At 50.0% G+C, this 21,109-nt stretch overlaps 8 protein-coding genes across 8 annotated transcripts; 3 read left to right on the top strand and 5 right to left on the bottom strand.

Annotated features, from left to right (window-relative positions):
- Positions 1 to 253: 253 nt before the first annotated feature.
- Positions 254 to 7,213, bottom strand: POL2 (DNA polymerase epsilon catalytic subunit; the record flags this gene model as incomplete). Its single annotated transcript, XM_024468202.1, has 2 exons — positions 6,385 to 7,213; positions 254 to 6,326 (listed from the first exon to the last, which is right to left on the bottom strand). The coding sequence occupies exons 1-2, from the start codon at positions 6,984 to 6,986 to the stop codon at positions 254 to 256; spliced, it is 6,675 nt and encodes a 2,224-aa protein (XP_024322781.1). The 5' UTR covers positions 6,987 to 7,213.
- Positions 7,214 to 7,341: 128 nt separating this feature from the next.
- VC83_04572 (uncharacterized protein) lies at positions 7,342 to 8,217 on the top strand. The gene is made up of 2 exons (XM_024468201.1): positions 7,342 to 7,702; positions 7,758 to 8,217. The coding sequence occupies exons 1-2, from the start codon at positions 7,384 to 7,386 to the stop codon at positions 8,006 to 8,008; spliced, it is 570 nt and encodes a 189-aa protein (XP_024322782.1). The 5' UTR covers positions 7,342 to 7,383; the 3' UTR covers positions 8,009 to 8,217.
- On the bottom strand, positions 8,218 to 9,512 carry VC83_04571 (uncharacterized protein). Its single transcript, XM_024468200.1, has 2 exons — positions 8,833 to 9,512; positions 8,218 to 8,781 (listed from the first exon to the last, which is right to left on the bottom strand). The coding sequence occupies exons 1-2, from the start codon at positions 9,363 to 9,365 to the stop codon at positions 8,280 to 8,282; spliced, it is 1,035 nt and encodes a 344-aa protein (XP_024322779.1). The 5' UTR covers positions 9,366 to 9,512; the 3' UTR covers positions 8,218 to 8,279.
- Positions 9,513 to 10,130: 618 nt separating this feature from the next.
- On the bottom strand, positions 10,131 to 10,436 carry VC83_04570 (uncharacterized protein; the record flags this gene model as incomplete). Its single annotated transcript, XM_024468199.1, has 1 exon — positions 10,131 to 10,436. One exon carries the CDS (start codon positions 10,434 to 10,436, stop codon positions 10,131 to 10,133), a length of 306 nt encoding a protein of 101 aa, XP_024322780.1.
- A 2,592-nt stretch (positions 10,437 to 13,028) lies between these two features.
- On the top strand, positions 13,029 to 13,860 carry VC83_04569 (uncharacterized protein). The gene is made up of 2 exons (XM_024468198.1): positions 13,029 to 13,399; positions 13,475 to 13,860. Exons 1-2 carry the CDS (start codon positions 13,267 to 13,269, stop codon positions 13,603 to 13,605), a joined length of 264 nt encoding a protein of 87 aa, XP_024322594.1. The 5' UTR covers positions 13,029 to 13,266; the 3' UTR covers positions 13,606 to 13,860.
- Positions 13,861 to 13,929: 69 nt separating this feature from the next.
- On the top strand, positions 13,930 to 14,475 carry VC83_04568 (uncharacterized protein; the record flags this gene model as incomplete). Its single annotated transcript, XM_024468197.1, has 4 exons — positions 13,930 to 14,082; positions 14,151 to 14,201; positions 14,252 to 14,323; positions 14,473 to 14,475. 4 exons carry the CDS (start codon positions 13,930 to 13,932, stop codon positions 14,473 to 14,475), a joined length of 279 nt encoding a protein of 92 aa, XP_024322593.1.
- Positions 14,476 to 14,758: 283 nt separating this feature from the next.
- VC83_04567 (uncharacterized protein) lies at positions 14,759 to 16,049 on the bottom strand. Its single transcript, XM_024468196.1, has 2 exons — positions 15,583 to 16,049; positions 14,759 to 15,490 (listed from the first exon to the last, which is right to left on the bottom strand). Exons 1-2 carry the CDS (start codon positions 15,759 to 15,761, stop codon positions 15,118 to 15,120), a joined length of 552 nt encoding a protein of 183 aa, XP_024322590.1. The 5' UTR covers positions 15,762 to 16,049; the 3' UTR covers positions 14,759 to 15,117.
- On the bottom strand, positions 16,050 to 20,956 carry VC83_04566 (uncharacterized protein). The gene is made up of 6 exons (XM_024468195.1): positions 20,755 to 20,956; positions 20,629 to 20,678; positions 20,262 to 20,581; positions 18,316 to 20,211; positions 17,145 to 18,268; positions 16,050 to 17,071 (listed from the first exon to the last, which is right to left on the bottom strand). The coding sequence occupies exons 1-6, from the start codon at positions 20,782 to 20,784 to the stop codon at positions 16,829 to 16,831; spliced, it is 3,663 nt and encodes a 1,220-aa protein (XP_024322589.1). The 5' UTR covers positions 20,785 to 20,956; the 3' UTR covers positions 16,050 to 16,828.
- Positions 20,957 to 21,109: the final 153 nt, after the last annotated feature.

The following is a 21,109-nucleotide window of genomic DNA, read 5'->3' as shown; positions in this document are numbered from 1 at the left end:
CATACAATGCTACCAATCACATCCACAGACATCAGTTCTTGTGCAGGAACTTCTATTCGTTCCTGTTAAAAGCGCAGTAAGCATGTTATTGAGATTTGTCCATTCACTGCCTATATCCAAGCCCCGCAGCAAAGCGCTCATGTAATGCCCATGCAGAGCTCCTGTTCCATTCATATCATATCCATCCCCCAAAACGCCTTTAATCCCATTATCCGGAATACTTGACCCCTCCTTCCCACCTTCCCATCCCCCTCTATAACCCCCCAAGTACCCCCTCCAACACAGTTTTCAGCATCTTCAGCTCGTAAAACTTGCCCACCTTCTCATATATAGCCAGCTTCTTCTCTACATCCGCGCGCTTCATCTCTCCCACCCATTCACCACTGCACGAGCAGTGCTCCATAAAATCATTAATCCTCACCCCGCTACACTTGACACACTTCAGGTCCTGCGTCGCCCACTGAGTCACAAGCGCCTCCACGTCCGCAATCATCCGCTGCTCAAGTACAATCCGCTCATACTCCGTCCCGCAGTACCCGCACTTCCAGGGTCGGAACTCGCCCGCCGCGCCCTCGTCAGGTACTAGATCCGCGTCCCGGCAGAAATCGAGATCCCGCGCCATCGTGCAGGTGTCGCAGATGACCTGCTGGAAACGTAGCGACGATGAGGGGTTAACGAATGTCGCCTCAGAGCTAAATTCGCGCACCTCGAAGAGCATGAGGAGCTCCTTGCGTAGGAGCCGCGCTTCTAACATGATGTTCTTGTCGAGCGAGAGAACCTGCATCAAGGACTTGACAAGCTGCAAGGCCGGGTTGGTAAAGGTGAGATGGGACCCTGGGAGCGACGGGAAGCGGTAGTCCATGACGAGCTCCGGGTGGAGCATCTCGTCCTTCTGCCGGCGGATGAGCTGCGCAATTTGTCGCTTTAGGGGCCTCTCGAAGGTTTTTCCCAGTACCGCCTTGTCTGCCTTGTCTTCACCGAGCGCGCGGACGGGGAGGAGAGTAGGCCGGGGTGTAGCGTTGGGGTCTTCGAACTGTGGCCTCTTCAGTCCGTGCATCAGCTCGATGAACTGAATAACCCAGTCGTTGAAGATAGGCTGCATAGGCTCAGGCAAGAACTTCGCCAGCTGCCAGTGCATGATGCACTCCAAAGTCTGGTTCTCAGCTTCGACGACCTCCTCGCATCCTTTCCCACCGTAGTTGAACTCGTCGTACCAAACCAAGTAGTCCCAGTATTCCTTAATCTCCAATTCCAAAAAGTGGAATAGGGGCTTCGATTTGATCGATTTGAGGATATACTGACTGTATGCGTACGCGTTTCCGACCTCAGCTTTAGTAGTTTGCAACAGCAGACGGTTGGCATCAGCAAAGACGACGTGAGACCCGACGCGGCGGAAGTCGGCCATGAGTTGTTGGAAGGCCTTGCGCGACATCATCTGCACGTAGTAGTGTAGAGAGCGGTCGTACATGAAAGAGTTGGGGCTCTCAACCCAGCGCAGTAGATGAAGGACCATCATATCAGCCATTGGGCTACCCTTGCATGCCTCTGTCCACCAAGCCTTCACCATCTCCCGCAGCACCGCCACACCTGCTCCGGCGAACGCATTGTCAGAATACAGAGCATTCGCTCCGTCAGTAGGTGCGTCATCTTGAGGAGCAGCAGGATTGAAGGTTACTGAATCCATAGAACCCTCCAGGTCATTGATCAGAGATGAGGTCAATATAGTATTGATCGCCAGGTTTCGGACATCAATCTCAATGCAAACAGAAGAGTATGTGCCTGGGTTGTTGACGGTGGGCATTTGAACCGTCTCCAGCGGCCCAAGCACATCGTCCTTCTCATAACCCGCATGATCAGGTCTTGGACCACTTGACCACCAAAGCACAACATTATTCTTCTCTAGCCTCCTCGCATAAGCGATATCGATCAAGAATCTTGGATCGTCACGCTCCAAATTGCAAAGCGGCACATCGCCGTATCTCGCCAGGTTCGTGAGTTCGGAGATCCACGAGCCAAGATTGAGGTAGTTGTTGATGATGCGCTTTGCAATAAATGCTTGCCACCCAAGAGGTGGGAATGAGATGTCCTTTTTGTCGTGCGGAAGCGTTAACACTGGGAAGTCGGCAAGTACTGGCATGTCGTGGAGAAGCATACGTTTCTGTGGAGATTGAATCACGAGAATGAGAGGTTTTGTTTCATCGCTCTTGATCTTCTTCACCAAATCGCCCACTTCAAGAAGTGCCTTGCGCTTTGTGGATACGACCTTGGTGGTGAACTGTATCTTATCTTGGTAATCAAAGCAATCCTGCCACGACTTGCCTTCTGCCTCGGAAAACCGTTTGGCCAGGGCGTCTGTGTATATTTTGGCGATATTCGGAAGCTCTTGACTCTCTCTTGAGTTCTGAAGGATAACGATGTGTGCTTGGTCCCTTGCACTCGAAAATATGGCAAAGATTTGACGTTCTCCTGCCACGATATGGTACAGGTAAAGGTATGCCATGGGAGAGTCTGTGAGATAGGGGTTCTTCGCCGCGGATTGCTTCAATGATGACAAGTCAAACCCATGCTCAAGACCCTTACCAAGGACACCAGATTGAGTATCGTCAAACGTGCACAGGGTGCCGAGTTGCAGCAAAGCGCGGACATCCAGCGGCACTTGTTTCTCATAAACTCCTTCGACACTTGGGTGGTTGAAGAGTAGCGCAAGCTTTCGGGCTCCATTGACGTACACATCCTCCGACATTGTGAGCTTGAATAGATGCACTGAAGGATGTCCATTCGGGAGCGTGTGAGACACCTTCTGGGCCGAGCATCCCTCAATATCCACATCGGGCAAATCCTTCCCTTTCATATTCAGAAACAGGCTACGTGGTACTTTCACTTTGATGGTGTGGACCTTGTTATCGATCAACACATGTGCCAGTACCGTACCCGGGCTTTCAGTGCCACTGAGCTGCAGTACCTGCCAGGTGCTCCTATAAACAAGCTCGGCTTGGACTCGGAAGGTAGCTCCAATATCACTAGAGGTGGCGGCTCGCGTCTCGCCGAAGAGATGTCGACGACGGATCCTCGACTGCTTTTGGATCTTCCACTTCTGCTTTTGGTACTTTAAGAAGCCAATATAGTCTTGTGTCGGATCAGGCATAGTCTTTGGCAAGGCGGCGAAAGGGTCGACTGATACTGGAACTGCAGGTTCGGGCGACTTTCGTTTTTGTGGCTTTGGCTGAGACGACATAACCAAGCTAGTTATGGTTTTCGGCTTCAGTATTTGGGTTCCAAAATCTTCCAGATCGCCGAGAGTCTGGTCTTTCAGGTTTGTAATATCTTCCAGTGGTTTCTTGGAAAACAGATCAGTCATCTTCTTCTGCTTCATCTTGTCGTCCTTGGTGTTGATACGGCGTTGAAGCCACTCCGGATGAGCCACTCTCGGGACAGGATTGCGGACTTTCTGAAGGGCGGCGGGAATAGTAATGAGTTTCTGGATAACAGACCCGAGACGGTCAAGATAATAGTTCCAGTCCAGTAGTGCTCTAGGATCCATGTTCTCGGGGTCTTCCTTGAGCCATTTCCTTAGGTAGTAGCGTTTGACTGACGCTTCTGCAGAAAATATAGCGACGGGAATAGCGCGCTCAGTAACAGGAGCAGACTTTGGTCTGGCACAAATAATATATTTGCAGTTCAACCCCTTATCCTTAATCATCTGCTCTCCAAGGAAGTCCGCTAGACGCTTTGCTGTTGTGATAGACGTCGACTTCTGCGTACCGTATTCTGCCAGCGTCTTTGACATACTCCTGTTTTCGCAAATAAGGTCAATGAGCTCCTCATCTGCAAGTGTTTCACCCTTCGAGTGCAGAACATCGAGCCACCTATTGGCGACCTTTGCCACTGCAGCATAAGTCTCGACGAGTGTTGTCCCCTCCAAGAAGAACTTGAAGATTTGCTGCTGGAAGATCTTGATCAGTTTCAGCTCCCCTCTTCGCTTGACTTCGAATCCCTTCAGCTCTGCGAGACTTCCATCGTCATTGAATACAGCATAACGCTTCTTCAAGTTCTTGTCTTCCTCTTTGGATGTCGGCAACACCATGGCCTTATATGGACCATCGACTTCAAAGAAGATAGTGTTGTCGCTGTGTGTCTCGTATCTGAAGGTTGCAGGATCTTTTAGAGTCTGGTATTGGTGGTTGGTAAACTTGTCGTGAACAAGATGGTTCAACATGACACAGGGGTAAGAAATAGTGAACTTCTTCCCATTCTTCATGTTAAATCCGTAGTTCTCCGGGAATGTGGCGGGAAGCATGCACCAGATACCATCCGTGTCGAGTTCTAGGGGTCGGCCAATCCTCTCAACCAGCTGACGTGCCATCTGAATGATGTGGGCACCAGTCAAACAAGTAACGCCGGCCATTTCCATAGAATACCAGCGAGAACCTTTTCTCATGACATATCCATAGAAAGAGTTTAGAATGACCTTGTGGGCTAACTGCAGCGAGTCGAACAAAATAATCATCTTGTTGCCATTGTCAATGTCCGCTTGAGATGCTCCTGAAGATTTTAGTGCATCCGTTTTCCCCTTCCAAACTTTGTGTTGGCCCTTATATTCGTACCGACGATCTCTGAAATCTCTGACGGTATTGATATAGAATGGATTCTCACGCTGACAGATAATCGCTTCTCTCTCAATTGTCGTCGAATCATGGATTTTGTGATAGATCTTTTGACTGTATATCTGCAACCGCTTCCTTATCAAGGCAGATTGTTCATCAGCTGGTAATTCCTCGAACGTACGCGCGGGGCTGTTTGGCCATTTCCCAGGGAATTTCTCGTTTTCGAGTGAGTGCCGGATCATATTATACTCATTGCGTTTGGCGGGTAGATATTCTCCACGCCATGCCCATGGCATTCTCCTATCACAGGTCTTACCTGGGCGATTGAAGTCGCATGCTGCGCAATCTGACTCGCTGATCATAGAATCGGGCTGTAGCCGATTGGTCGTCATGATATTGGGATACATAGCGGCCACATCCAAATGGTAAATAAGGGGTCGTTCGCTTCGGTTTGCTGTCGCCTTTAAGCTTATCAGGCGGTCAGTGATTTGCTGCTTGATTTCGTCGTAGTTGGTAATATCGTCTAGGTTCTTCTTCTCCTCGACAGTGATACTGAATTTAAGAGCAGCATCAAGGTCTGCCAAGAGCTCATCGATGGCCGTTGTGTCGACAGCAAAATTGACTGGAATATCCGCCCTAAAAACACCTGCCTCTATACTCTCGACGTGTCCTCCAACGTAAGTCTCAGACTCGAGAAGATGGCCATCCCAGAAAGACTCTTTCGGAGATACGTGTTTATTCGGAAGGACGATATCTTTTTGATATGCTTCTACCATCAGAAGCATTTCGCATAGAGTACCAGTTCCCTTTCTGAGGACCGCGTCTGGTCCTAAAGGAATAATAGTACATAGTGAGAATATGAAGGGATGCACGTATTTCATGTACAGATAATACGTCGCCACCGCATCGGAGACGGAATATTCTGACAACGTTTGCGGCCTTTCGCTCGCATACTGGAGCATCAGTTCCGGGTCGAGCTCGTCTGGATCGTACCCAAGCTTTGCAACCGTCACGGCTTTCAAGCCTCGGCTTCCCTGCGGCAAGTAACTGTCGCGGTTGACCCAGTGGAAACAATCCATGTGCACACTGTAGTTGCATTGGTACTGATCCTCGCTATCCTTCTTCCAGCCAATTTCCTGGTACATATCAATGCCGTTGACACTGGCCCTGGCGTCGACGAAGGGCCAATCGAAGAAATCTCCGTTGTATGTCGCTATCACTGTTGGCCTTGCCTCTTTAATGTGTAGGAAAAATCGTTCTATTAGCGACTTCTCATCCGGCTCGTTGAAGATCATGAAAGGCCCTTGGTATTCCGGTTTAGGAGTATATTCGAAATCGTCAATATCCTCGGAAACAATCTCTCGATTCGTGATAAGAAAGCCCTGGCCATCAATCATATATGAAATCATCATAATCTGATCGATCGAGGCATCTGGAAATTTTAGGGGTAATTTTGTCGTCTCAATATCGTAGGCCATGATGACTGGGTCTGCTCGCTGCAACCTCTCTGTGATGCATCTTATCGACGTATGCCCATGCTTTGCTTCCACTTCATACCACTTCCCGACTCGGATATCTAAATCGATCAGGACCCGCACATGATATGGTACATCATATTCTCTAATGTCAACAATGAAATCGCTCGTATCCACAATCGTCGTATTAAGTTGTTTATCGTTACCTCGTGAGTCGTCGTCAAAAAGGTCAAAGCCCGCATTCGCGCTGTGTCTCATTAGCATCCGTTACGCCTGGCTCTTCCCCTCAATCAAGGTTTACTAACCTGGCGACCTCCGCATATGTATCCATAGCATTCATCTGCTTCTTATTCTTCTCTGCGATGGGAATCACATCCCTCCTCGCCCTCAAGAGGTCCTCCTGATTTACAAACCGAAGCTCAAGAAACGTCCTCCTGTAGCCAAGGAGATGGTTCGGCATCTGCAGGTCCTCCTTCTCGACCCGTCGCACACTCTTCACACATCCTCCTCCAGCTACCCGCTTTAACCACTCCTCGGCTTCTGGCTCATAGCCCCTCTTCACCGCGACCAGAAAGTACGGCTCAAACTCCACGGCCGCCTTGAAGGTGCCACCATCGTCCTCAAGGAAGTATAAATCGAGCGCAGACCGGCCGCCTGGGTTGTTCTCGTCTTCTATTTCCGTGGCCTGGAGATTTACAAGCCAGCCCGTCTTTTTTCTTCCGCTCTCGTATCGTGCGAACTCCATTGCCTCGTCGACAGCGTTCGCCAGCTTAGTAGCTTCGCGCTTTTCGTCTGCAGAGGTTGCTTCATTTCGACTTGACGCTGCGAATGTTTTCGTACGACTGCCATAGTATGCTTGTTTTCCGCCGCGGCGGTGGCCATTCTGTGGCCGGCGAGTGCCCGCCATTTTCTCGTTCTTGCTCTGTCGAGCTGTTGAAGACCCGTCCAATTGGGGGGATTATGTTGTAGACGCCAGGGTATAAAATGCAGGTGGAAGAATAAAAAGGAAATGCGGCACCACAAAAGTAACCATTTGTCGCCGTAGAGAAGATTACTGCTCAGACGGGCAACAATTGACAAAACGAATGGTTAAGTGCTATCGTCTACAACGGTCCCTCCAACAGCCAAATTGGGTTTCTCAGTATATGCGTACGCGCGACGCGTCGTGGAAATCACTTTACGCGCCCTACGAGTGGGGTCCGTGCACAAATAAAGTATAACGAGCTAAGCCAAATAAAGCAATATGTACCTCAATCCACATCATAGGTGCGTGGGAGCTTCATCATTCCCCCACGACCAGCACAATGGCCGACGACAAAGGAGCCAAACGGCAATCACACCCTGCGGATCCGCCGCCGGGCGCGACTGCCCCCTCGGACCATGTCGACAAACCCAAGATCTACGAGGTCTTCGACGGCACATCGACGGCAAACGGACTTCCGCAAGGCTATGGGCAAAATTCGGCTGGCAGAAGACCGCAGAACGTGAGCCTGACGGACGCTGCGAAGACGGTTAAAGTGGAGGATTTCAAAAACATACATACATATCCATGCGTACGAGAGAGCCTCCTCACCAGCATCGGCAGCGCATTTGCAATTGGTGGGACAAGGATGCTATTTGGCAGTACGTTTTGAAGCCAGAAATAACCCAGTCTACTGGCCATACTGACAAGAAACAGCGCCGATTGTTAGAGCATGTAATTGGGCAGCTGGGACCTTCTGTTTGGTGGGGATTGGCTCATACGAGTTCTGTCTCCAGAAGAGGCGGCTGGAGAAGATTAACATGAAGAGGGCGGTGGAGATTATTGACCGCAAAAAGGCCCAGAAAGAAGCTGAGGCGGAGCAGAAGCGAAAAGAGAGGAGGAGGAGGAAAGAGGAGGAAGATGCGGCTGTTGAGGCAAGGAAGAGGAGCAATTGGAAATTTTGGTGATTGGAGTCCTGGGGAGACAAATGTATATAGTAAGTGTACAATATCTATATGGGGTTGGAGGGACATGTATACACGATCTTAGTGTTGGGAGAACCAACTAGACGTCATAAGCAAAAGCTATTTGGTTTGGTCTGTGGCATCAACGGCAATGGTAGTCACATTTCATTGAGTTGGGTTTTCACAAGATGCAGTTCTTAGAAACTCAGAAATTCCAGCTCTGGCATTGTATGACACGAAACGGCGAAGTCTTGTTAGACCGCCGGTTACTAATCTACTCATCGCTCCATCCGCGGTACACCGTCCGGCTTCCGTACACTTCTCCCTTCTTCAACAGGACCTGTCCCTTCCACTCATCAACATTGATAGCGTTAACGAACCGGCTGGGCTCGACGCAGAAACCGCTTCTCGCGCCTCTAGCGGGAAGCCCTTCAACCGAAGGGACATCGATGTATTTTCCAGTGTAAAACTGGAAGGCAGGTTCAGTCGAGAGCACCTCCAGATGGATCTTAGTCCTTGGGTGGTATGCTGTGACCAGTTTCCTCAGGGCTTGCTCCCTTGTATCTATCGGGATTGAGTTCGGTGGTATGTCGAAGACAAAGCAATCGTCGACATCAGGCTCGATAACCCCCAGGGTAGCCTTGCTGAGATCGGCCGCATCGTACACTTGTGGGCCGCCAGTTGGGATTCCGTGCTCATCAACCGGCAAGTATAGCTTGGTGCTAAGCTCGACGTCGGTGCCTGCGATGGTTGGCTCTCCGGAGAGGTTAAAGTATCTGAGAATTATGTTGGTCCTTGTTTTTGCAACACCGATTATCAGAGCTTACGAGTGGTTTGTCATGTTAATGACAGTCTCATCGGCGCCACCAACAAGCTCAGCCTGGTACTCCATAGCCAGGACATTGACTTCCTTTCCATCAGGAGTAAGTTGCGTGCCTGCTGTGTAGATTACCGAAACCTCCAAGTCACCTGGGAAGCCCTCCTCGCCGTCGTGGCTCTCAAGTGTAAACTTGACACTCTCTCCTCCTGTGAGCTTTCCGCCTTCCAGTTCTGGAATCTCCCTTTGTCCAACGGGAGTAGGTCCTGCCCACTCACGCTTTCCCCATCCGATATCGCCACCATGAAGGCTGTTTGGTCCGTTGTTCGCGGCCAAGGCGTATGATTTCCCGTTCAGAGAGTCAAGTTTCGCGCCCTTGATCCTGTTGGCAACGCGGCCAATGGTTTCGCCAAAGAATGGGCCATTGTGCTTTTGGTAAAGCTCGGCGGTTGGGAAGCCCTGGACAATGTTGGTCTTTCCGACGTGGAATGTCTGAATAATTGCCCCGAGGGCTAGGAATTCAAAGGCTGCGGGGGATGCCATGGCTACGATTGTGATAAAACAACCCAACAACTTATTATTTTTGAACGAAGTTGACAAGGTTTGAGCAAACAATCAGAGAGTTACAGGACTTCAGTGAGGAATGAACTGGTGTTGTATGGGCAATGCAGGTAAGCACGTCAGAAGTGCTGGAAATCTGTATGTAAATAGCGATCCCCCCACCATAGCTCCGTCTCCAAATCAGGCTGAGTACAACGACCCCGCACACCCCCGAATCAGGCTGATGACGCTACGGCGAAGCTACTCCGGCTCACGTGTTTCCGGAAACTATGCCACAGTTTGCACGCTATACAGTAAGGAATAATAAAATAATATCATATTGCTAAAACGGCCAATTCGAGAGCAGACTTTTAAGGAGTCTACTATAATACCAGCTTTCTAGAAAGCTGGTATTTGGCCTATAAGCTGTAATACAGCCCTCACGAAGCTACGGACCTACTCATAGCCTACGCCTACGCCTACTAATCGTCGGTTTTCGCCACTCCCTAGCGGTCGGGGAAAGCAAGATGCACCGGCAAGCAAGATGCACCCTTGTAGATTAGCGACCACCTAATTTGTACTATAGTTGATATTGTAATAGATAACTTACTATAAAATGAAACTATTTACATAATTATCTGTAATTCATTCTCGTCGTCACTTTCAAAGAACCTTACAAAATCCTGCCCTAAGGTAAAGTCGCACTGTACGTCCTGTCAAATCTGTGGATTAGTTACCTCTAAGTCACTCTCTGTATTGTCCTCCTCCTTATCTTCCTCCTCTCTCCTTCTGTTCCTCTATATTGAACTCTTCGTAGTCCTCCATAGCGTATTCAACACCAGAGAACTCAGGCAATTGTATCAATGTAGTCCTCAATTGTTCGTCAAGTTCGTCCTGCGTTGTGAGCTTTTGTGGGTCAGGAACAGCCTCACGGAGCTCTAAAGGTATCGGTATACCAATCTGTGCCTCTAATTCCTGGAGCCTTACTTTCCTCTCCTTTTCCTGTTTCCTTGCGGCAATACCACGTGTCTTTAAGGCATTTTTAATCCTGTTCTTCTTTCGTATTATCAGCATCTTCCTCCTCCTTTTCTCACCTTCCTTCTTCTCTACGTCTCTTTTCCTAACCTTCTCTCGAGCTTCCTTTCCTGTGAGAGCGCCTCCTTTTTGGAGTGTCTGTCGGCTTCGTAGTTCTTGCTTTGTTCGAGTTCCTGATCCTCGTCTCAAGGTGTTGATTCTGGAGAGTAACCAGCTCACCTCCAGCGAGGAGAGTTGACGTACCTCGCAAAGGAGTTAAATTTCTCCTTTGTTGTAGGGCTACTCCATATATCGTTCTTGTTGTTAACTTCCTTGTCCACTCCTCCATTCCGTATTCAGCATGTTTGAATTGCCTTGGCGTCTGTGGAGGTAGGACATCAGTGTTACGACGGAACAAGAAGGCTGGCCAACTACAGGACAGGAAGGAGGGAGGTCGCATGAGACCGGCCCTGGTACCTGGAGGGGCAGCGGGGAATAGTAGTTCCGAAAGTATCACGTGACGGACTCGCAGGATGATGAGAAGAGTCCTAAGAGTCCAGGACTCCGAGGACTCGAGTGAGTTCCCAGGAGTCCACTAGGCACGTGATGGACTCGCAGGATGATGAGAAGAGTCCTAAGAGTCCAGGACTCCGAGGACTCGAGTGAGTTCCCAAGAGTCCACTAGGCACGACGCCACTATATAAGTAGATAGTATTTCCTTAGATAGGAGCTTCGTGCTCAACTCAATACAGTATTTGTTATATACTAGTAACGTGTTACTTGAAGCCTTTGTGTCTGATCCCCTGCCTCCTCTGATAAGTAAACCTTTACGCAAGAGAACCTCTGTGTCTTCTATCGTTTAGAAGTCAGCGTTACAATCAGGGACAGTATCAACCTCTAGAGGTTGATACTTTTTCATCTTCTCAAGGGCTATATCGCAGTTGATTGGCCACATCCCTGATTTCCTAAACGACCCCATGATTGTTCCTGGCTTAAAGGTAAGCTCTCGAATCCTAGCAAGGTCTCGGAGGAAAGAGGGTATTGTGTATTCGATATCGAGGCTTCGATTCGCATGTTGGACAGCCTTTCGATGCCAGTGCTTATAAGGCTGGAAAACACCAACATCAAGAGGCTGTAGTATATGGGTAAGGTGTCCAGGAAACGGGAATGGGTAGATGTTATTGTCCGTTGCCTTAATAATGAAGGCAGGGTCCATATGACTACCGTGTTGGTCCATTAATAGACACTTTGGAGGCTTGTTAGGCCCTGAGTCTGTATGTTTAACCAACTGGTCGAGATACTGTAATGCAAGCTTAAGAGTTGATATATCCTGTATCTGAAGTAAATACTTTTACATCGTCTTCTAATGTTGGATACCAATTCGTCATATGCATTAATTACTCCTTGTATTATTACAAACAGGTGGAATTGTCTTTCCGTTCGCAGAGACAGTTTCAACAAGTGTCACAGATCGTCGATTATTTGAGGCAGTGGTATATAATGGCTATACTAATTGATGAGATACATACTTCCTTTACATATATAGGAACTAAAATCTCCTCTCCACAAGTCACTCCTATTTGAAATCCTGCTTCGTCGAAGTTCCAAATGTCCTCCCTCCTTATATTATAATCTCCAATAAACCTCTTGTACCCCTCAAACCAGTTCTTAACGTCGTCGACATCTGTGCCGATACTCGGCTTCGTTCAAGAGGCTTTGTCTTCATCGACTTGAAGATGTCCTTGTTGTTAGTAACCCATCCTCGGAACCATCGTTCAGATGGTGGTGGCCGTCCCTGAGCAGCCAAAAGCAGCTTAATTGCGGCAAACACCATCGGCCGAGTGGCTCTGAAGCCACTATGGTACATATCGTCGATGTACTTGTGTTTCGCACAGCTCTGGGCTTCGGAAAGGATCTTATTGTGGCCTCCATGAGACTTTAAAGGCTTATTGTCGTGGTTGTTTGTACGTCGCAAGGTGGATTTGACAGTGTTCTCGTTAACGCTGTATATTCGAGCTGCAACAGCAGCTGTCTCGTCAGGATTGTATTGTTTAAAAGGCTATAGCCTTAGCTACAGCCTCCTTATATTCGAGGGAAGTTTCGTTGGGCATTTTGATACATTCACAAAGGTAAGAGCATAGTTCAGGATATAGGTACAGTACAAATTAGGCGGTTCGCTAATCTACAAGGGTGCATCTTGCTTGCCGGTGCATCTTGCTTTCCCCGACCGCTAGGGAGCGGCGAAAACCGACGATTACCCTACTAATCCTGGTTTCCACCCAAAACGCTCAACTTTCCAGGAGGTAGAAGAGGGGCTACAGCACTAGAAAAACCGGGTTCCGGAGGGCTTTAGTAGCCCGCGAGGCCTTAAACCGGGCCCAGAGCGAGCGTGGGAGCAAGTGGGAGCAAGTGGGAGCAAGTGGGAGCAAGTGGGAGCAAGTGGGAGCAAGTGGGAGCAAGTGGGAGCAAGTGGGAGCAAGTGGGAGCAAGGAAGTGATAATTTCGTAGAATAGCTTATTTAGGTATCTTTACATATAAATTACTATGTGTAGGTACTTATGGTCGCAATTTGACGGCGTGACGCAATCAATCAGGGCCCAACGAGTTTATATGGGGAACCTACCTAGGTTCCCCATATAAACTCGTTGTGATACCTAACCTAGCTAGGTACCTAGGTTAGGTATCATGTTAACTTACCGAGTTGACGCCGTGCCCCTCCATCCATCTCTAGTCCTCTAGTCCCCTAGTCACAAGCTTGTGTGTATATAACCTCCCCCCCTCCCTCTCCATACCCTTCCTTCTCTTCTCTCTCTCTCCTGTTGCAACGTATTCATTCATTACACTCTCACAACACCGAAAACCCCTCAACACAACCCCCCCAACGCCACTAATGGATTTCCTCAAGAAGGCCGCCACTGAGCTCCAGGGCAACAAAAACGCCGCTGCTGGTGGTTCTGCCCCCGCTGCTGGAGGTGCCGCTGCCGGAGATGCTGCTAGACAACAACAGGATTACGGAGACAAGGGTATGTCATTCCCCCGTTCCCTTCCCAGCGATACTATGAGTTGAAGGAGATGCAGAGAACTAACAAATATAATAGCTTTCGCTGCCATCTCCAAGCAGACCGGCCACACCTTCTCCGCTGACCAGAGCGAGAAGATCACCGATGGCATCCGTGGCGCGTACGAGAAGGCGACGGGAAACAAGGTTGATCCTAAGTACTCCAACTAGAGGACTGATGGGAGGAGGGATGTCCTGGTAGGGATGGAAATGGATATGGATATGGATATGCGTGTTATGGGAGGATGATCCATGGGTCTTGGGTTTTGGTTTTGATGTGATGTTAGCTATGACAATCACTTTTGCAGTTATAATAAATTTTGAGATGTGCATGAAGCCATCGGGGAAGGTTGATTCTGTAATGGTAGTCTCCATTTCGGGATAAGTTAGTGCAACTCCAGCCATGTGCACATCACGCCCGCCCACCCGCCCGCCGAGACAACTTCCAAATTTCAACTTCATTGCCACATTCACGTCAAGCCCACCTTATCAAGAATGGAGCCTATCCCACCGAATATCAAGTTCGCGCCCGCCGTTCCGTTTCCAGACCCATTTGTGCCTGAGAATCGCATCAAGCAGCTGCGCCAATACCTCGATGAGAAAAATGATTCGTATCAGCTAGCTGGGCAACAAGCAAATATCGCCACCGTGATAAAGTCGTACGAGGATGGGGGTTGATAGATGGAACTGCGAGAACGTTTTTTGTTAATGGCAAGATTGTTCCCGAGGATGAAGCCTACAAGCGCCATGGACATGTGTGGATCGAGGTAAAAATTAAAATGTTCATTCACGTTGACCATGGCTGATATTCGATAAGCAAGGGATCGCCTACCAAATGAGCGCCAAGTGTGCATACGGGAATGGGACCTTTGGTCCAAAGCGGCATGAGGTACGCGCTCCATCATACAGGATCGGACTATTTAACGGTTTTTGACACGGATTTTCTTTCGTTGGGCAATGCTATGAATTATTCGGGCTGGGCGGGGTTCACCAACCTGAGGAATGCGAGCGGGGTGGTTGAGGCGTTTCTGATGATAGTAGTTCAAGTCAAGCTAGTGACCGACAACGACCTGAGCTGGACTGGGTGGATTCGCGAAGTTGCTATCGTCAGACCGGCCAGCCTTGGGGTAGTGAGACTCTCAGGTAAGTTATGGGAGTTAGAGATGCGGTTTATTGGGCCACAGCACCGGTGCCGGGAAATGGGGATTTGTTGGCCGCAAGCGCTACCAAAGGGGGCCTGCTATCACTACTCTAGCTGCTCCTCACAATTATGCTACTCTCACTCCTTCAACATGCGAGGCAATGATAAATCATTTTTAATTTCGTTCGTCTACGGATATGTGAGAAAATTAATCAAGTACCGTTTGACAAAAGCCCACCTGCCATACCCAGATGCCTTGGGTTTAAACTATATCAATACCCAGCCGGGAGAGTTTTCTATATCCCTCCTTTCCTAACCCGTACAGATATCATATCCCAACCCAACACCTAGCAACCCATGCGCCTTTCCCCACCCACACAGCCAGACCCAAGTCGTTCCGATATACACCCTCCATCCCAGCTCCATATTCCCCGCGCTTCGAAATGCATGAAATGACCCGTCCATCCGCCTCCCTCGTCCCTTTTCAACCGTCATCCTCCACAACACCCCCCCCTCTCAACCCCACCTCTCCCATCCACACCCTAATCATCCTTATAAACCTGATAACTCATAACCATCATCCAAAACCAAAACGCCGTCCCCACCAACAAGAACGCCCACCCCGCCTTCCAACACTGACAAATCGTATCCTGCATCAACCACGCCAGCGTCTCCTGTCCCTGTCCCCTACTCTCCTGCCCTCCGACATACAATGCGCAGTTGCCGTTCACATCGCCTTGGGGGCCCCAGAGTTCGAGGCTTATGACGATCAGCCCGACGATCCAGAGCACGAAGAGGATGAAGGAGCCGAGGATTACGATGCCAGGGAGGAGGGCGCGCGCGTTGATGAGATACAATAAGAGGATGAAGAAGGAGAGGCCGAGGGCGCCGATGGTGATGTTGTAGGTGAAGTACCTAGATTGTGTGTTAGCGCAATTCAGTCTAGTCTAAAGGGTCAAGGTTGCCCAGGAGCAAATAATGATGAAGTGAGAAAGGCAACAACGTACCAAGGTGTCCCAACACCAAGCTGCGACTGCACAGAGCTGAAACTCGCAAAGATCCCCAGCACGCTGCTGGAGGAGACGAGCACGATGAAGAGCCAGAAATTGAGCTGCGCGGCGGGCCAGCGGTACTTGCGGCGCACGAGGCGCACTGCGGTGATGTCGGAGATGGTGGTGCTTGCCATTGCGCCTGCTTCTCTGCTTTGGTTTCCTTATTCCTTTCTTCTCATATATAGGCTTCGTAGTTGTGATAAATGAGTTCTCCTCTCGATGGCGAGATGCGCTCTGTTCATCTGTCGATTCAATTCGTGTCGTTGTTAATTTTCCTCCCAAGACACCAGGGTACCACGCGCGTTATAAACCCCTCCGCCAGGCCCTCTTCCTTCACTCAGGCAGCTACAGCACAGTACAGCACCGACTGACTGTACACCAGCACTCACCGCAGCGCAGTCGTGGAGCAACACCCACAGCGACACGTCCTCTCGCCCTTCCCCGTTCGTGTCGCGCTATCCGTCCCCTATCCGTCCCCGTTCCTGGCGCGAAGCGTGCCACGTCGGTTGGGCCGGCCTACGCGCCTTCGTCTCCTGACTGACGGGGCGAATTCGAGTCGTGCGTCCACGCGATTGATTCGATTTATAGTTTCGTTGGGACAGTGTGATGGTGTAATAGTAAAACGAACGGATCTGGGTCTGATGAATTTCGAATTTGGTAATGAGCGAGCGAGCGGTATTGCGATGAGGTGAGGAGCGGAGTTGATTGTGACGACATGGCGGTTTGGAGGGGGGGCTGTGGCATCCCTGTCGCTGCCCTTTGGTGGTGGGTTGGCGACAGGTACGCTCTCGTCTTCAGGGACGGCGGACACGTAACTTACTTGCTGTGCGGGAGGGACCGTTTGAGGGGACCTGACGTCTGCGATGATTTTGTTGACGACTATAGTTACGTTAGAGACGACTATAACTGTAATCGTGACCGTTGTAGAAGAAGCCGGGCAATAAATGCTGCTGATGAGAGCCATCTCGCATCAGCAGCGCCTTAAATCACACCCCCGGACAGAACAGAACCAGCTCTAGATATTTCATCAAACATTAAAATCTCAAAAACAACAACTAATGCTAGTAGTACCTCCACAAAAGTTTCAGCTATCTACTTTTACCCGAACTCCGAGTCCTCTCTCATCCACCTCTCCCCTCCTCTCCGTTCCGGGCTTGCCTATTTACGCGCTGGGGAAGTCACCACACAAACAACAACACATCTACGCGATAAGCTTCAGCCCGCTCCCACTCTTCCCCACCTCGCACACCTCGCACACTGCGCACACCGTGCCCTTGTACTTGGACTGGTACTTGCTGCCGTCGAAGGCGCAGGTCTCGAAGGCGCTGCCGCTGTAGATGGGCGTGTGGGAGGCGGCACAGATGTCAAACTCGGCGAACTGGTCGAATTCGATTTCATGCGCGTCGTTGGGGCTGCGCTCGCATGAGGCTTTGATCTTCTTGGCCTGTTGAAGAGAGAAATAGTTAGTATTAGGTATTATTGGGGGATTGCAGGGTAGCGGCGGGGGGTAGCCTTACCTGTTCCAAGACCTTTGCTCCACCGCCGTTGGCTAGTATACGGTTGGCAAAGCTTAATGCGGAACTCAAGTTCTTGTTGGTGTAGGCCAGCTTCATCGCGCTCATCAGGGCAAGCTGTCTGTGGGGAACTTCTAGCTTGGGGATGGTGAAGTATGCGGAGAGCTCGAGGCTCTTCTTTAACTTCTCTGGCGACTTGGCCACCTTGTCGTTGGTGCCGAGGTTGCGGCGGCTCAGCTCGATAGCAATCGCAACGCTGTACTCGGACGCCGAAGTGATGAGCTTCTTGGCCTCGTTCACCTCAGATGGAGTAGGCACAACGTTGACAAGCAGCGCGTGAAGCATCTGCTTGAAGATAACTGCTCCATCCTCGAGCTTGTTGGTGCGGACAGAATCGTATCCCTTTTGCAGGAAATTAGCCGCGATAGACTCCAGGTCATCTGGAATGAACGGCAGAACGCTCTGAGGGTTTGTCTCATCCAGAGTCCTCCTGACGTAGTTGACAAGCGGTGGCTGGCCTGGAAATGCGGGGACGTATGTTCTCGAAGCTTCAAAGATCGACATGAAGCGGGGCTTTAGAGGGGCGAAGTTCACCGCACCAACTTGTCTGTTGAGGAGCTGCATAGCACTCTCGAACGAACCGCCAGCCACGTGGTCCGCAGCAAGCGGAGAGTTCCGAGCCCATAACTCGGCTTCGCTGCTAGCAACGCCGATATCTGCGCTTTCGATGTTGACGAAATCACTCTCGGCCTCTGGAACGATGTCATCGCCCATATCCCAGCCAGCAGCGTCGTCTTCATCATCAGCGTCGATCAGGTTGCCGTTCTCTTTCGCAACACCTTCATCTTGGCCATCTTCAAATCCGAATCCGTTCGTTGTAGCGGCAGGCTCATCTTCTAATGAGAGACCCTCAACCTGTCCCAGAAGCGCCTTCTCGAAGAATGATTGCGAAGTGGCCTTGGTTGGCCAGTTGGCCTTGTATGTCGACACCACCGGTCTGGGGGTAGAGAGCGGGACGCCAATTGCGGGGAGCGTGATTTGGTCTTCGGTCAATCCAGTTGCCTCGAGGATGCTCTCACATTCTTCGGTCAGGTCATGAGCCTTAGCGGTCATGTATGCCAGCGGGTCTGGTATGGTTAGCTTAGGTCCAATGAGGGGTATACTGATATCTTACATAAGTCAATCTCCTTGAAGATTTGGATCCTGTCGTTGACATCACCAAGGTACAAAGCGTTCTGGAAGCGGGCGGTGAAGTCACCACGGTGCTCTGCAATCTTTGCCATACGTGCTAGCTTCGCGTCGTCACCTGTAGCAAGGTAGAGGAACGAAAGCTTATCGAACTGGCGAAGCTTCTGATATGTCATCTCGACAATTTGATGGTTTCCATGGGCAAGAGCTTCGGTGCCTAGGCGTGTCCAAAGGTTAGGCTTATCAAGCTGCTTTGCCATCTCAACAGCAACATCAAGATCGCCACATTCGATAGCCAGCTCGAAACGTGTCTGGGGATCTTGAACGAACTGAAGTGCAATTTCCGGGTAGCCCTTCTTTTGCAGATACGAGATGATGCTTTGACCAACAAGACTAGAGTTCTTGATAATTTGCAACATCTCCTCATAGTTGCGCTTAACCAAGGCCAGCTTGAATCTGTATTCGGTGGGATCGATGTTGAGAACCTTGGGCCTTCCATTTCTATCTAAGCAGTATACGGTGCGTGCCTTGACGCGAACAAGATACACTGTTTGATCCAAAGTCCTCACAATGCCGTTGTCGCCATTCAACAGGGTATACTTGATGTGGTTAAGAGTAGAATATAGCAGCACGCCGGCATCGTCCCATGTGGCGCTCTTAATCCTGATTGTCTCGTGGAGTGTGCTGACTTGTTCCAATGTCTTCGTAACAATAGTAACGTTGTGCTTGCTCAACAGAGCAGCATACGCTCCATCGTTGGACCAGACAACATATTTGACTCCGCTAATTGCCAGCTCCGCCACATTCTTCTTCTGTTGAATGTCGTATAAGTGCACAGCCGTTGGCGTAATCAGTAGCAGGTTGCCAGTTCCGCCGAAAACAATATCAGAAGTACCCGCCGGAGGCTTGATCGTCTTAGTTGTAGAGTTGGAAAGGTCCTTGATATCGATCTGCTGTGCCGCCTGGTTGAAAACGGCAAAACGGTTACGAGCCACAAAGACGGCAGAGTTACCAGGGCCACGCTTCTTGAGCTTCTCGTCAGGGATACCACCATCCCTTGGAAGAACAATCAGTTCATAGGTTCCACCCTCAGCAGGGGATGCCACAAGGACAGATCGCTCAGCTGGGTTGTAAGATAATGTACGAGGGGGAATCCAAGCGCTCCCAAGCTTCTTGATTGTCTCCAAATTCGGGCTCTCGATATTTTTCGTAAGGTCGTAAGAACGGACCTGCTTTTCCTTGGTAATGAAGAAAAGGTTGTTTTGATAGACTGCAGAGGCAGGGCGCTCGCGCTCCAGCTTGAAAACCATAACTCCATTGTCGTGGCCAGCCGCAAACAGGTTTATCTCCGGATGCGCAGCAATAACCCAAAATCTATCATTTTCGCGCCTGAACGACTGCACAGACGTCCTTTTGTTCAAATCCCATACTCTAATCGTTTTATCTTCGCCAACAGAAAGGATGAGGTCTTGGTGCGGGTGGAAGAGGCAGCCAGACGCGTTCTGGAAATGGCCGCGGCATGTGTCGACCTCCCAAGCCTTGGTCTCGCTCATGCGCCACAGCTTGACCAGTCTATCGTCACCAGCCGAAACAATCAGTGGCAGCGTAGGATGGAAGGCGACCCAGTTGACACCCCTATCGTGCCCCTCAAGCACAAATTTGACGACAGCATCCGTGTTTCCGAACATATCTGCCTGGTTGGCATTTTGGCGGGCCATCTGGTCTTCGTATACATTCGATATTGGGGCAGAGTGCTTCTTGCGGAGACCCGAAATATCCCACACTCGGACTGACTGATCGAGGGAGGCCGAAACAACGAGGTCATCCTTGGGATGGAACTGAGCGCACATTGCGTAATGGTTATGGCCAGTCATTGTGCATACTAGAGGCCGACGTCAGTTGGTATTCATTGACAGAATACGGTGTACTTACTTAACGACCTGTTTTGCCAATTCCAGATACGAATTGTCTGATCATCAGACGCCGAGATAATCCAGGGCAACTCATGATGGAAGAAGACTGTGCGAACATAATCCAAGTGTCCATTGAGGGTGAATAGGCAGCGCCTTGTTTGTAACGACCAGACTTTGATTTTATAGTCGTCCCCACCTGAGACGAAGAGGGGTTGGGTCGGGTGGAAGTCGATGCCACGAACTGGCCCGTCATGTTCTTCGAAGCGGTCTATTAATGTGCCCATACGATAATCCCATAGCTGAATTGTCGAAGAGTGCAAAGAAACAAGAATCCATGGCCTGCAATGCATCAGTATAGTTTGCGACTGGCTATGAAGGCAACCAACCGTTTGGGATGGAATGCAATGCCCTTCGCCCTGGACGACTTTGATTCGAACTGTACAAAGCATATGTTAGCTTGCTCATGAATACATAAACGCAAATGCTCAATGCATTATTCTGTGCGTGCGAACCTTGGTGAGCATATTTGGGGAGGCCACCATGGTCAAAAGGCGGGATGGGTGAAGCTCAAGCTTCGAGCATCAAAGGGGGGGGGGGTCGGGGCGGCAAACACAAGCCGTTTCTGAGCCTCCTTTTCTGCCCAGATTGGAGAAATAAATATAAGATCGAAGGGTGGAGAAAAAGAAAGTTGCTACTGAATGTGCGAGTGCAGCTACAGTATCTGGAGATTATTGTGTGGTCCCCCCAAAGCGCAACAAGGTGGCTTTCCCGTGGAAACCTCAGGCCCAAACACATGCACGCTAACCGCTTTTGATAGCTCTCAACCGTGTCCAGAATTTTGTATCAGCCTCGTCAACCTTGTTAGTT

Source organism: Pseudogymnoascus destructans (assembly GCF_001641265.1).
Source record: "Pseudogymnoascus destructans isolate 20631-21 unplaced genomic scaffold scaffold_15, whole genome shotgun sequence".
Classification (NCBI taxonomy): domain Eukaryota; kingdom Fungi; phylum Ascomycota; class Leotiomycetes; order Thelebolales; family Thelebolaceae; genus Pseudogymnoascus; species Pseudogymnoascus destructans.
The sequence above is the reverse complement of the archived record's forward strand: the minus strand, read 5'-3'. Positions and strand labels throughout refer to the sequence as shown.